This window comes from Anolis carolinensis, chromosome 6 (genome assembly GCF_035594765.1).
Source record: "Anolis carolinensis isolate JA03-04 chromosome 6, rAnoCar3.1.pri, whole genome shotgun sequence".
Taxonomy (NCBI): domain Eukaryota; kingdom Metazoa; phylum Chordata; class Lepidosauria; order Squamata; family Dactyloidae; genus Anolis; species Anolis carolinensis.
In genome coordinates this window covers 16,008,893-16,024,081 of record NC_085846.1, presented here as the reverse complement: position 1 = coordinate 16,024,081, position 15,189 = coordinate 16,008,893, and the positions used below count along the sequence as shown (strand labels likewise).

The following is a 15,189-nucleotide window of genomic DNA, read 5'->3' as shown; positions in this document are numbered from 1 at the left end:
TTCAGATAGTTTTATTTTCTTGAAGCTTTACAAAAACTGATTCCAGCTGGTTCACTTTGGTTGTAGCACTCTTTGCTTCTTCTCAAAGTGTTAGGATCGAGTCTCTCAGATTCTTCATCTCTTTTTAATAGTCTGCCTTCAGTGTGTTGTTGAAGGCTTTTGTGATCAAAATCACAGGATTGTTGTATGTTTTCCGGGCTGTATGGCCATGTTCCAGAAGTATTCTCTCCTGACATTTCACCCACATTTATGGCAGGCATCCTCAGAGGTTGTGAGGTATATTGGAAAAAACTAAGCAAGGAAGGTTTATATATCTGTGAAAGGTCCAGTGTGGGGAAAAGAACTCTTGCCTGTTGGAGGCCAGTGTGAATGTTGTAATTAATCATCTTGATTAGCATTTAATGGCCTTGCAAGCTTCTTTCCTGCCTGGGGGAATCCTTTGCTCGGAGGTGTTAGCTGCCCCTGATTGATTCATGTCTGAAATTCCTCAGTTTTCAGAGTGTTGTTCCTTATTTACTGTTCTGATTTTAGAGTTGTTTTAATACTGGTAGCCAAAAAAAAAAAAAAAGATAGAGATAATAAAGATACAATTTTTACATACTTAGTTATGGCAGCTAGGATTGTGGTAGCGAAATACTGGAAAGGGGAAAATACTCCCACTAAAGAATTATGGCTAGAAAATATAATAGTCAGTAGCCTTTATTTCGGTCAACAAACCATTGGCTAGGATCAAGTTACAGTACGATGATGGAGTACAACATTTGAGTTATTTGTGACATTGCATTTGGCTTATGGTTAATAACAAATGTCTCCATTCTCTATTGGTTATTTGACTATCTTTATAATCTAAAACAAAACTGATTACCAATTAGTAAAAGGTCCCCTAGATACTCTTTGTTACACTCTCAACAATTGCAGGTTTTTCATGAAGCACTTACGGCTTTTTGCCACTGAAAAGAGAAATTTAGCCACCTGCTCTGTTACCCTTTTGTCAAGATCAGACAATAAACAACTGCAGTACCATTTTAGGGTTTTCCCTGGCCATTTAGTGAGTAGAGGGGATATTAACCTTAGTCTAACATCTTTGTAAATTGTACAAATAAAAAGTACATGTATTACAGTTTCAACATTACCCTCCCCGCAAGGGCATGCTCTGTTTTCATATTCAGTGCCTTTGTATCTACCCTCTAGTATGGCTGATTTGAGTGCATTAAATCTGGCCCAGCTAAAAGCAAGCTGAAATTTTGGGATATTTAAGTTTTCTAGATATTTAGCACCTCCCATAGAATTAAATGTTAGGCCTAGAGTCAATGGGGAGCATGAAAAAATAATAAAAATAAGAAATATGGACAAATTTACCATTTTTAATTTAAAAAAACACTGGGAAAGCCACGAAAGAAACGGACTGGACATTATTTGAAGAATACATAAAAATATACTCAAATGAAAAATGAAGAATGAAGTAAACGGAAGATGGAAGATCGGAAGTCTATTCCCCCCCTTAGTAGTTTTTTCTTCTTCTTCCCCGGGTCTGGAAACAAACACGTCCCTTCCCCATCTCTACCTAAATCTTTTCCTCCCCCAGATGCCTAGGATGGTCTCTACCACCCTCCCCTACCACATTCCCCATCCAATTCCCCTACACAAACCCCAACCCACTATTCCATCCCACCTCTTTCCTTTAGATTCACGACCGTAATATTTTAGAAAATACATCAATAAAAATCATTTTAAAATACTGGTAGCCAGATTTTGTTCATTTTCATGGTTTCCTCCTTTCTGTTGAAATTGTCCACATGTTTGTGGATTTCAGTGGCTTCTCTGTGTAGTCTGACATGATAGTTGTTAGAGTGGTCCAGCATTTCTGCGTTCTCAAATAATATACTGTGTCCATGTTGGTTCATCAAGTGCTCTGCTATGGCTGACTTCTCTGGTTGAGTTAGTCTGCAGTGCCTTTCATGTTCCTTGGGCAATGCTGTGTTTGGTGGTCCCTATGTAGACTTGTCCACAGCTGCATGGTATATGGTAGACTCCTGCAGAGGTGATAGGAACTCTCTTGTCCTTCGCTGAACGTAGCATTTGTTGGATTTTCTTAGTAGGTCTGTAGATTGTTTGTAGGTTGTGTTTCTTCATCAGCTTCCCTATGCGGTCAGTGGTTCCCTTGATGTATGGTAAAAACACTTTTCCTCTGGGTGGATCTTTGCCTTTATTCTCATGGCTTGTTCTTGGCATCACAGCTCTTCTGATGTCTGTGGTGGAGTCTCCATTGGTCTGTAGAGCCCAGTTTAGGTGGTTTAGTTCCCTTTGGAGGGGGTGCAGTTCGCAGATTCTTTGTGCACGGTCAGTCAGGGCTTTGTGCTTCTTTTTTGACTTGGGTGATGGTTGGAGTTTTTATTACTTGAGAGATGGTTAGAGTCTGCCTTCATTTCCATGTGGAGGTCTTACATGTCTCTCTTGCGTTCTGTTTTCATCTCCCTTTGTTCCATCCTTAGTTTCCTTATTTCTTCGAAAAGCACCTTTTGTTCTTGTTTTGGAATGGCACTTAGAGTTGTTTGTCTTAATTCTGGTGTGAAAGGTTTTGGCTCTTTGTTTTGTTTGGCTAGCTGTTGTGTCATATATGAACAGATTGTCTTTCCCTCTTTCTATCTCTCACTTTGCTTCAAGAGCAGGAAGAAAAGAGACACCAGGGGATCACAGGTAATTTTGGAGTCGGGCACACATGATGTTCCTTATGAAATGAAGTGGATAAAGGAGAGGGTTGTGGGTTTTTGCTTTTTTTTTTTTTGCAAACTTACTTCAATTTATTTTTTAGTGAAATTTATTCCCCTTGTTCAGATGCAAGTGATTCCGATATCAAGAATCATTTATACACAATGTATTGCCGAAGGCTTTCATGGCTAGAATCGCTGGGTTACTGTGAGTTTTCCGGGCTGTATGTCCATGTTCCAGAACACTTCTGGAACATGGCCATACAGCCCAGAAAACTCACAGCAACCCTTTATACACAGTTTTCATTTAAAGCCGGTCTGAGGAGGTGTAAACTAAAAACAGATTATCATGTCTGTCAACCTTTAAACATGCTTCCTTATTCTAACACAAGTTACAAAGGGCAACATTAACAGATAACGGCAAATTTAAAAAGCATGGAATTTGCATACACCTGCCAGAAGATTGGTAAACAGTAACTTTTATTATAGCTCCAGATAATCATAACCTTTCACTACAAGCAGGTGAAAAAGTTGGTAGCTTTGGTTTCAGTATCTTTGAGATTTCCAATGCAAAAAAAAAGCAAATCAGCATAAGGGAAGCATGAGAACAGCAGAAAAAAATAGATAAAGGATACACAAACTCCCAATACTCGTAAGAAATATAACCTGGGGAATATGGATTCATTGCTGGAGATTGGATGAAAGAAGAAGGCAAGGAACTGGAGAACAAGGTAAGGATGGATCAGGATCCACAATTGTGGAGGGAGAGGTGGTAGACCAGGCATGGGCAAACTTCCCAGGAGACTCATGCAAATGGTTAAGTCTAATGAAAATTGGAAATTAATGGAGAAATACCCCAATCTGATATGTTTTAAGATCTAATTTACCCACTTATTATTGCTAAGTGAACAAGTAAAAAATAACACAAAAAAGTTTGTTAGCGCTCGGTGGTGCAATGGGTTAAACTGCTGACCTGAAGGTTGGGTTGCTGACCTGAAGGTTGCTGGCTCGAATCCAACCTGAGGAGAACGTGGATAAACTCCCTTTGTCAGCTCCAGCTCCATGCGGGGACATGAGAGAAGCCTCCCACAAGGATGGTAAAACATCAAAACATCCGGGCGTCCCCTGGGCAACGTCTCTGTAGATAGCCAATTCTCTCACACCAGAAGTGACTTGCTCTCCCCGGGTTGGATTCGAACCGGCAACCATCAGGTCAGCAACTCAGCCTTCAAGCTATCAGTCCTGCTGGCACAAGGGTTGAACCCACTGCACCACCGGGGGCTCAGTTTTGTCATTTTGATTTCTAGTGATAGCTTGATTTGCTCTAAGATCCAGGCACATGTATTGATAGGAGCTGCATAATGTAGGCTTTTCTATTATATTTCCACCTCTAAGTTCTAATGGCATCAGGCATGCACAGATATTTCTGGTAATTGCTATGTTGTTGTTTTTTCAATATAGAGAATGGGAACCTGTTGGTCTAACAATTTATTCCAAAGACCTCCAAATCTATGGTACTTTCTGGGAATGTGTTCTGGTTTATATATGTAAGGTAGTGATATCACGTTTCATAAAAGTTGTAGGGATTCTGATGAAGGCTGTATCTACACTGTCATATAATGCAATTTGAACTACATTATATAGTCAGTCGATAAGGGGTGTCAAACTCATTTTAACTGAGGGTCATGTTAGCCTTATGGTTGCCTTCAAAGGGCCACTGAATCCATGGATGGAGAATTCATGGGTACAGAGGGCCAACTATAAGTTTTTAAAAATATAGTGGTCAGTACTGTTTAGGTTTTGCTGAATTTGGGTACCCAGATGTTATTGAACGATAGCTTTCATTGTGTTTGATTATTCACCATGCAGACTGAGAATAATGGGAATTGCAATCCAACAGCACTTGTGGATTTGAGGTTGGGAAAAGGCTAAAGGACATTTTAAAGTCAGACATCATGTCCACAAGCCTTGTTTCTAAATTCAAGCCCTACTCTTCTGTCACAAAAGAGCACATTGCAGCCTTCCAGATATTACTGTATCACATCTCCCATCAGCTCTAGTCATGATGTCGAATGATGAGGAATATAGGAGTCCAGCATCTGGAGGGCCACATAAAAGGACACCTCAGGCCAGATTCAGGCTATAGGTTTTGACACGTGGTGTAGATTCATATATTGCAGTTTGAACTGCATTGAACTGTGTTATATGGGTTTACATTAGTCATATAATGTTCAAAGTGTATCACAACTCTCATCAGCTCTAGTCATTATGTCCAGTGATGAGGAATACAGGGGTTTTAGTCTAGCATCTGGAGGGTCACATATAATGCAATTCAAACTGCATATAATATGACAACGTAGATATAGCCTGAGTCATGTTACCTTAATTTGCTTCACAAATTTCTTTCCCATGGTAATTTGATCATAGTTTGCTTTTCTATGACGAGAGGCCAATTTCCTTTTCCTTTTCCGCCATCTTTGCCATGCCCCAGAAAAAAATGTACTGTTTGCCATGTATACATAATATACCTAACAAGTGCTGATTGCTTTTCATTGTTCTGTTTGCTCATTTCTTTGCCATTGATCCAAGATGTATAACCAAAATGATTAGATATGTTTATAGTTCTATCTGTGTATAAGAGTCAAGGGGATCACAAGATTTCCAGAATTCAAAGGGCTCTTGCTGTAACTTTGAAATTGAGAGAAAGTAGTTGATAGCATAAGCTTTTGTAGATGTAAGTCTATGTAAATTTATGCTGCCAACGCCTTTCGTTGAGTCGGCCTATTTTATTTTTCGCTAGACATTTAATTCACTGCTAAGAACTTTTAGACTGAGTTTTAGACTGAGTTAATGTGTATTCTATGCCGTAATTTTTTTCAGGTTAAAAACTTGATTTTCATTCAGGTTTTTGGGAGCCTATACTCATACTTTTAAAAACAAGGAAATAATCCATTAGTGATTGTATAGTTAAAGTACTGTCTCTTTGTTTATTTTTGTGTTCAGTTGATTGTGTTGCTTGTGTTTCTGGTAGAATTTGTTAGCAATTTAGATTTCTTACTTAATTGAGACAGAAAGATTTTTGTTCTTGATATTTTATTATTTTCCAATTATTATCATCTGGATCATTGGATTTTTGTGAGTCTTTCGGGCTGTATGGCCATGTTCCAGAAGCATAGGAGAAAAAGCTTCTGGAACATGGCCATACAACCCAAAAGACTCTCAGCAACCCAGTGATTCTGGCCATGAAAGCCTTCAACAATACATCTGGATCATTGTTATAGTAATTTTGTTTTAACACTGAATCTGTTCGTGTCAGCCCTCGAATGTATGCATTTTTTCCAACAATTCCTTGTTTTCAGGCAACATACAGTATAAAACCCATATACATGAAAGATACTTTTCCAAATTTTCTATTGAACTAAAGGATGTCTGACCCAGGAATACCATAGCATGGATATATGGGGTCATACTGTATATCCTTTTAGAACAGTCGTTCCCAACCTTTGGTTCGTGGACCACCAGTGGTCCCCAAGACCTAAAATATGGTCCACGGCCTCACCATTACTACACCGTTGCAACGAGAGCGACTGGTCTCGCGAAGATCTCTTATACTGCTGAGGCAATGGGGATGTCAGGAGGGGAGAGGCTGACTACCCATGAAAGGCATGACAACAAGCCTCCTGACTGCTGCTTCTCCTCCTCCCTCCTCCTGAGCAGAGCCGTTCCATGTGGTGCCTGGAAGCAGAGGCACCTTGGTGTCTTTGCTTTTAAGCCTGTTCTTGGGGTTATTTGGGGTGCTGATTCAGAAAATTGCATTGGATGGACAACATCAGCTCTAGATCATTAAGTATGGTTTTTTATGGATAAGCAGATGGTGACTACAGGATGGCATATGCTCTGTATCATAAACTAGAGCTGATGTGGTCTATCCAATGCAATTTTCTGAATCAGCACCCCAAATAACCAAACTGAATCTAAAGTTGACCAAAAACGGATTCATAACCCTTTTGGTACTAATGTTGGAGAGCGGTCCCTGGCCAAGTGGTCCCTGATCAAAAAAATGTTGGGAACCACAGTTTTAGAATAAAAAATATGTTTTATGGAAGCACCTCCTAGGACTGCCCTAACTGTATCCCGTTGATGTTATCTAATATAATAGAGGCTTTATTGTGCAAGAGTAATTTATAATAATTTTTTTACATTATTTCTCATAGAATACTGTCTATGGGGAAGTTTCAAGTTCATCCTTCAGGTACACATTTTTTTGAAAAAAATATTCATTAGGCTGGATTGGTATATGGTCTGAGACCTATGCTGTTCTTGTAAACTTTGGGCTTCATGCTGTTGATATAGGGAGCTTGGAAAGTTACATTTTCAAAGTAATTTATTGTATAACCTGTAACTCAGGTTACAATAGTATTCCAGCTTTTTCTATCTTTTAAAAATTAATTATATTACTTCCCTAAGGGTCGGGCTTTAACACAGCAGGTTAACCACCAGCTGCAGTAAATCTTGACAGTCAAAAGGTTGGCCATTCGAAGCTTTGGTCAGGGTGAACTCCTGACCTTTAGCCCAGCTTTCACATACCTAGAAATTTGAAATAAAAAATGTGAGTAGATGAATAGGTACTGGGTTTTTTTAAAAGCTGGGAGGCACCCAGGAAAAAAAAAAAACAACGCCTGTGATTCATCAAGAGGGAGGAAGTTTACGAACAAAGCTGTCTTGTCTGTGTTTAAATGGCACTGAATGTTTGCCGCATATGTATGTTCTGTGATCTGCCCTGAGGCCCCTTCGGGGTGAGAAGGGCAGAATATAAATACTGTAAATAAATATTATCTTTACAATAACAAGCACAACTACAAACTTTGACAAGTTCCCGTGTGCTTTTTTATTCTTTAAGTCCTCCAGGTCTCAGCTTCAACCTCCATCTTCTGTTTTCCTGCATTTTCACATCATGATAGAGAAGTAACAGAACTCTGGGATCCTATTTTAATCATTTTCTGCGGCTGTATACCAGTTTCTACAACATCTCCCTATTAGCTGCCTCAGTGATACCGGTGAGCTTTTCCAACACCATTTCCATTTTTTTCTTATAGTTAGTTTATTATTATATAAATTCTAGCTGGCCATATTTTAAGCAATTCACCCAACATGGGAAATGTGCACTATGTAATGCATTTAGGGGTTCTTTGCCTTATTTTTTCCTGTTTGAGAGTTCTTTGCTATTAAGATGTGTTTTTGGATCACACATTCCCCCAGGACTTCAGTTGCCTTTCTTCCACCATTGGGACTATTTTAGTTCATGACATTTCACCTGGTAACATGGTACATAGGCTGCCAAGCAAACTTCAAGAGCCATAGGGTCTCCATAATACAAACATGACACAAATGTTCATGACAACAACAGAGCCAAAAGATTTTGTAGTCAAGCTTACTATAAAGGCTATGGATTTCTATACAACAAATTCTACTTGTCTTCTCACTGTATCCTGATTTTCCTTTTAGGTACTCCATTGTGGAGATATGAATCTTCCAGAAAGATGTACCTTTGAAAAATCTTACTTCTTTTTCTTGTACTTGTTTGGCCTCCTCTCTCTCTCCGCATTCTTGCACCTGTATCCCCAGATGTCTTTCCATCAATTGAAAAGCCACTTGAGAAACGCCACCTATGTCCCCTTGATGGAACGCCCTCCTTTCCTCAACACGACCACTGCTACTCCTACCACAACTACTAAACCAGTAGATACTGGTATATGGACAGTGAACTCCATTGGGCGTTTGGGGAACCAGATGGGGGAATACGCCACACTTTATGCTTTAGCCAAACTCAATGGACACAAGGCCTTCATCCTCCCGTCCATGCACCAATATCTGTCCCCAATCTTCCGGATTACTTTACCTGTGATCCATACTGAGATGGTTAAAAATATCCGTTGGAGGAACTTCAATCTACATGACTGGATGTCAGAAGACTATCGTCATATTAAGGGAAAATACGTCCGCTTGACAGGCTACCCATGCTCTTACACATTTTATCACCATATCCGCCAAGAGATACTTCAGGAGTTCACTTTCCATGATCACATCAAAGAGGAGGCCAATCAATACCTTCGGTCTCTGAGAAAGACGGGAAAAGAGGTGACATATGTTGGTGTCCATGTCCGAAGGGGGGATTACGTCTGGGTGATGCCAAATGCCTGGAAAGGTGTGGTGGCTGATAAAAAGTACCTGGAAAAAGCCATGCATTACTTCAGAGTGAAGTATGACAACCCCATCTTTGTGGTGACCAGCAATGGAATGGATTGGTGCAAGCAAAACATTAATGCTTCCGGAGGGGATGTTTACTTTGCTGGAGATGGGCGGGAATCTTCTCCAGGGAGAGATTTTGCTCTCCTTGCTCATTGCAACCACACAATAATGACTATTGGGACATTTGGGATCTGGGCTGGTTACATTGCTGGTGGGGAGACAGTGTACTTGGCCAACTACACCCTGCCAGACTCTCCCTTCCTCAAAGTCTTCAGGCCCTCAGCAGCCTTTTTGCCCGAATGGATAGGCATCCCAGCGGACTTGTCCCCTCTGCTGAACAAAACAAAAGTGTCACATTAGTTATGACTCAGTGATGTGACACAGTTTCTCTTGTCTGGGATCTGTTCCTCAGGGAAATACAAGAGACTGATCTTAGGAATTCACATCAACCTAAAGCCAGCATCAAGGAATTGCACTGAGGTGTAAAAGAGACAGTTCCAATAACAGTATTTTTCCATTTTGCTTAAACAACATCACTGCAACAAGACAACATACTGGTTTGAGTGATTAAGTCACACATCTTCGCATCATCATGCCCGTAGAAAGATTCAAACATAACATATGGACCTATCTCTTTTACATCATGAATCTTAAATAAATAAATATACTTTATTTATATTCCGCTCTTTCTCCCCAAGGGGACTCAGGGAGGTTTACAGAACACATATACGGCAAACATTCAATGCTGTTATACAATTAACAAGGACAGACAATACATAAACAGCGGTAAAGGATTTTCCCATCTTTTCAATTTCTTCTTCTTCTTCATTAAATGGCTTCAAACTACAGGAAAGGAGATTCCACCTGAACATCAGGAAGAACTTCCTCACTGTGAGGGCTGTTCGACAGTGGAACTCTTTCCCCCAGACTGTGGTGGAGGCTCCTTCTTTGGAGGCTTTTAAGCAGAGGCTGTATGGCCATCTGTCAGGGGTGCTTTGAATGCGATTTCCTGCTTCTTGGCAGGGGGTTGGACTGGATGGCCCATGAGGTCTCTTCCAACTCTGCTATTCTATGATTCTATGATTCTGGCATCTGGAGACTGTGCTTGACTCCGGCCACGGTGGGTGCTGCCACTCCATCTTTCATGCTGAGGAGCTCTCATCATCCTTAGATGTCCACCCGACATGTCCTTATGGGCACCTTTTATTACCTCCCCACTTTTTAAGTGATGCCTATTTATCTACTCACATTTCTGTTTTGATCTGCTAGGTGGGCAGGGAGCTGAGGCTGACAACGGGCTTGAACTGCCAACCTTTTGATCCACAGGATTCTGCAGCTTAGCCGTTTAACCCACTGTGCTAATACCTCACTTACAGAAGTTGTGTTCCTGAGCATTTGGTACCAGAGGGACAAATAGCATGGTGAAAATAGAGATATGCTCCTGTGCTGTGAAAAAAGAAAGAGAACAGAGCAACATGTTTTAGCAAATTTTCCATTCAAATGGAATAAAGTATGTATGTAAAATGAAACAACCAGGTCAGATAAGCCTTACATGGGAATCTTCTAGAGATCTCTTGAAGGCTTCTTGCAAAATGCATTTCCATTCTCTAGCCTCTATTTTGCTTAGGATTTCCATTTCCTTTCATTGCCGTCTGGGCTCGGCAACAATAAGGAGAACAGAAGAGGGCATAAATTCACGACTGAATCATCAACACACTCTGATAATACTATGTAACAAAGTTTTTTAAAAAATTCTGTTCCTGGTTTGAAAGTGTTATTTAATTGTGTGGTACTTACTTTGAAAATAGTTGTTATACTCCAGAAACTTCATTTTTGTGGCTGCCACAAACTGTGTTGAATTGGTTGAGACTCTATGCAATATTCATTGAAAATCTATAGCAAAATGTGCTGCAAGATATCCTTCTCACAAAAACAATTTTTTGCAGTTTAATACACTTTTTCCATGTTTTTAAGATAGAACCATTTAAAATATGACATATATAACCTGGGAACATAAATTATGTTACATATTGTAGTAACAGGCAATATCTGAAAGGGAGACAGATCAGATAAACAAGAGGGAAGACTCCCATATCGACCCAGCTGTCTGCTTGTATTACTACTGACCTCTCCATGTCGTCTCCTACTTCCAAAACAGTGATCATGTGTGGCTGGACTATGGCTGGAATCCTGTTGATGTCTTATGCATGTGTCAGTTCCTCTCTGGCCCTCTTTCTCCACCTTTCATATGGCTACCTACTCATCTTGCCTTTAGGCAACATCTTCCCTCCTGCTTTTGTCCTCCAATGATAATTACCATAATACTGATAGTATTACATAATACTATCACCACATGAACATACCCACAAGTTTGGCATTTCTAAAGCTATTCACACATACAGTCAGCCTATAGTCTATCCTTGCAGACATCACTCCATGCATTCGTAAACTTAATTTATTAAACTTTATGCTGCCAACTTCACTGCAGAATGGGTTGGTCATTTTTCTACAGTGATGAATGTCTGCATTGTTTAGTGGAATTGTGCATTCATTGGGACGCACATTTCTAGCCAGTGAATCCCATCTGAGTTGCTGTGAGTTTTCCGGGTTGTATGGCCATGTTCCAGTAGCAAACTTCATGGCTACTCAAATGCTAATTCGAGATTACTAATCACAACATTCATACTTTCTTTAAACAGGTAAGTGTTCTTTCTTCCATTCTGGACATTCCACAGGGGTGTGTGTGTGTATATATGTTTGTGTATGTGTGTATATGTATATGTGTGTGTGTGTGTGTGTGTGTGTGTATGTATGTGTATATATATATATATATATATATATATATATATACATACATACACACACACACACACACAGAGACATGCACACACACATTCCACTTGCCTCACTGCCAACTCAGAATCTGAAGATGCTGGCCACAGATGCAGGCAAAATGTCAGGAGAGAATGCTGTTGGATACATGGCCATACAGCCCAAAAAACTCACAGCAACCCAATGAATCTGGCCATGAAAGCCTTTGACAATGCATCCCATCTCTTTCTGCTGAAATGGCTACCCATTTCATTTGCAATCTTCACTTGCAAATTTTGTTGTGTACTCTTCCTCCCAAACATGGATGGATTTCACAGTACAAGCCAGAGATTGATGTTTTTCATCCTTGCTATAACATCTTGGTTACGCCTCCAACAGATTTCCAATTTTGGTGGTTGCTCCTAAGTTTTGAACCTCTCTCTCATAGGAAGCTTCAGTTGGATCCTTCTCTGATCTCTCACAGTTATTGGTGTGTTCTTTCGAGTTGTTCCTGACTTATGGTAACTCAAAGGCAAACCTATCACTGGGTTTTATTGGCAAAATTCCTTTGAACCTGAGAGAGTGTGACATAATATAATGTATTATTTAATTGTATTATGTTATGGTTTATTGTATTGTCTTGGGCATGGCCCCATGTAAGCCGCCCCGAGTCCCCATTGGGGAGATGGTGGCGGGGTATAAATAAAGTTTTATTATTATTATTATTATATCCACGGTCACCTGCTTTTTATCTTGGACTTTCTACTTTTACTTCTGAGTGTATGCTATGTGTTTTGAAATCTCTCTCTGCTTGTGTGTCATGAGAGATGTAATGCTTGGAGATTTCTCTCTCTCTTTGAACCCTAGAAGAGATGGTGTTTAGAGTAGCTAGGACCCAGTTCTTTACTATTAAGAAATGCAGTTATTGTTTTTGTAAATAAACCTTTTGTGATTTTAAAGACACAACTCTGGAACTTTGCCTCCTAAGCTCTAAATTCTTTACAGCCAGATGGCACTTCACACTCTGCGTGCTGTTTTTGCATATTTTGGATGCTCTGCTGTTTTTTGGTAGCTTTCTCCTAACATAACACACCCAGAAAATCCTAACAGGAAGTCCCAAAACTTTAAGTTTACAGTTTGCTTTGTGAAATAAATTGAGGTAGACTCATATTTACTTACAACATTGAGTCAAGTAAGCTTTACACTACCTATAGAGCAAATAGACAGAAAGGCAGATTGTTGGAATTTACCGCTTGGTAAATTGTAAAATCTCTCATTTACCATCTGTTGGAGTAAAGTATCAAACATATAATTCAGTGCAAAAAAAAAAAATTGGCACAGTCATCTAGGTGAGCAACAATGATTTTGAGCAGTGAAAATGTTCCTGCCCAGCTGCTTCTTTAGCTTCTTTTTTGGCAAAGCTGAAATTTCTTTTCACATAATTTACCTTCTTTAAAAATATGGAACAAATTACATAGCTAATTTGCAACAAACTTTAGCTTTAGAAATACCAAATAGCTGTGACTGGATTGACCCATCCTTGAAGATTTTTTGATTTTTTCCTGCAAAAATTGGAGGGAAACTTCATACAAAACTTTTAAATAGGCTCTATCTATACATTTTTGTAAGACCGGAGATAAACAACAGAGGATTAATAGGCCATGTATAGACTGGCACATTTCTTTTTTATGTAATGTGTTGCTATGAGAGTTAAAATGGCCCAAGAAAAGCCTAGTATTCTTGAGAATCATCCAACTCTTTAGCCAGAGGAAATAATCAAGGTATGTCTTACTTTAAAAAAAGAATAATGGACTGAGGCAAAGACATGCAGGGAGCTGAGTCTGGGAGATATGTGGGCATCTTAGATACTGGATAGAAATCTAGCATGGGATTAGTGGATATCAGTTCTCCATTGGTGTTTACATTGCGTGCCCTCACCGATATTCAGTTTTTATACAATAAGACCCCCATAACCACAGAACCCATGAGTGCCAACATTCATTACTTGCCTCTTTAAATCTGTGATTTCAGGGATGTATTGCTTGAGAAATGAGGCCCTGAAAGTAACCAAGCTTTGTGAAGAGCATAAAAAACACAGAGATAAGAGAGAAAATACCAGTACTGTCTAGAATAGAGAAATCCACCATTTCCAGCAGGACTGATGACTTGAAGGTTGGGTTGCTGACCTGAAGGTTGCTGGTTCAAATCTAATCCGGGGAGAGTGTGGATGAGCTCCCTCTATCAGCTCTAGCTCCATGCAGGGACATGAGAGATGCCTCCCACAAAGATGGTAAAAACATCAAAAACATATGGGCATCCCCTGGGCAATGTCCTTGCAGACAGCCAATTCTCTCACACTAGAAGCAACTTGCAAGAATGTATAGACTTTTCTTCTTTTCCCCATGCAAAACCACCCATCCTTAAAGACTCAAGCTGAAAGGACGTTGATATATGCTCAAAAGTGAAAGTCTGAGGCTGCACAATACATATTCTAAGAATGTGGAATGTGAGAAACAAAGATACCTAGATATAGTAAAACAAGAAATGGAACATATAAACTTTGCAATACAGTAGAGTCTCACTAATCCAAGCCTCGCTTATCCAAGCTTCTGGATAATCCAAGCCATTTTGTAGTCAATGTTTTCAATATATCGTGATATTTTGGTGCTAAATTCGTAAATACAGTAATTACAACATAACATTACTACGTATTGAACTACTTTTTCTGTCAAATTTGTTGTATAACATGATGTTTTGGTGCTTAATTTGTAAAATCATAACCTAATTTGATGTTTAATAGGCTTTTCCTTAATCCCTCCTTATTATCCAAGATATTCGCTTATCCAAGCTTCTGCCGGCCCGTTTAGCTTGGATAAGTGAGACTCTACTGTAATTGCGGTGAGCTAAAGCAGACAGAAATGGGAGAGAAATGAGTTTATGGCTTGCTGCTGATTAGAGCTGTCCCAGGTGCTGAATTTTAGGAATCTGCTCTTTCTGGTGCTTTGGTGCAAAAAGCTGGTTTTATTGGGTTTTTCTTTGGTGTAAGTCAGGACCAAGGGACCTGCTGTCCCCAATATCCCTATTGACCATGCTGGTTGGGCTGATGGGTGACGTAGTCCAGCAAGATTTGGAGGGTGGTTTTGAGTCCTTTCTCCCAGATCTTGTCTTTTGGATACTTTAATTAAGAGGCATCTATGTGCGATTCCTCCTGTCTTTTCTTCATACATATCAGAGGTTCAAGGGTTAGGCCATTTGGGATCACTTTATCTGGATTTGTTTTGCTAATTTTAATATTTTGGGGGATTGATTTAAATAGCCCTTGAGTCTATAAATATTTTATCATGTTGAGAGTTTTTGCTGCCATTTGTATATATATATATATTGGAAGCCACTTCTGGAGCATTTTCAGCCCTAATGGCAG

The 15,189-nt window shown here is 39.6% G+C and overlaps 1 protein-coding gene across 1 annotated transcript; it reads left to right on the top strand.

The window, feature by feature from the left end:
* Window positions 1–8,218: 8,218 nt before the first annotated feature.
* fut2 (fucosyltransferase 2 (H blood group)) lies at window positions 8,219–11,757 on the top strand. Its single transcript, XM_062957829.1, has one exon. It carries the CDS (start codon window positions 8,232–8,234, stop codon window positions 9,315–9,317), a length of 1,086 nt encoding a protein of 361 aa, XP_062813899.1. The 5' UTR covers window positions 8,219–8,231; the 3' UTR covers window positions 9,318–11,757.
* The last annotated feature ends 3,432 nt before the right edge of the window (window positions 11,758–15,189 follow it).

Excerpts from the sequence above, each read along its gene's own strand:
- fut2 (XM_062957829.1), top strand. The coding sequence starts at position 8,232 with ATGAATCTTCCAGAAAGATGTACCTTTGAAAAATCTTACTTCTTTTTC.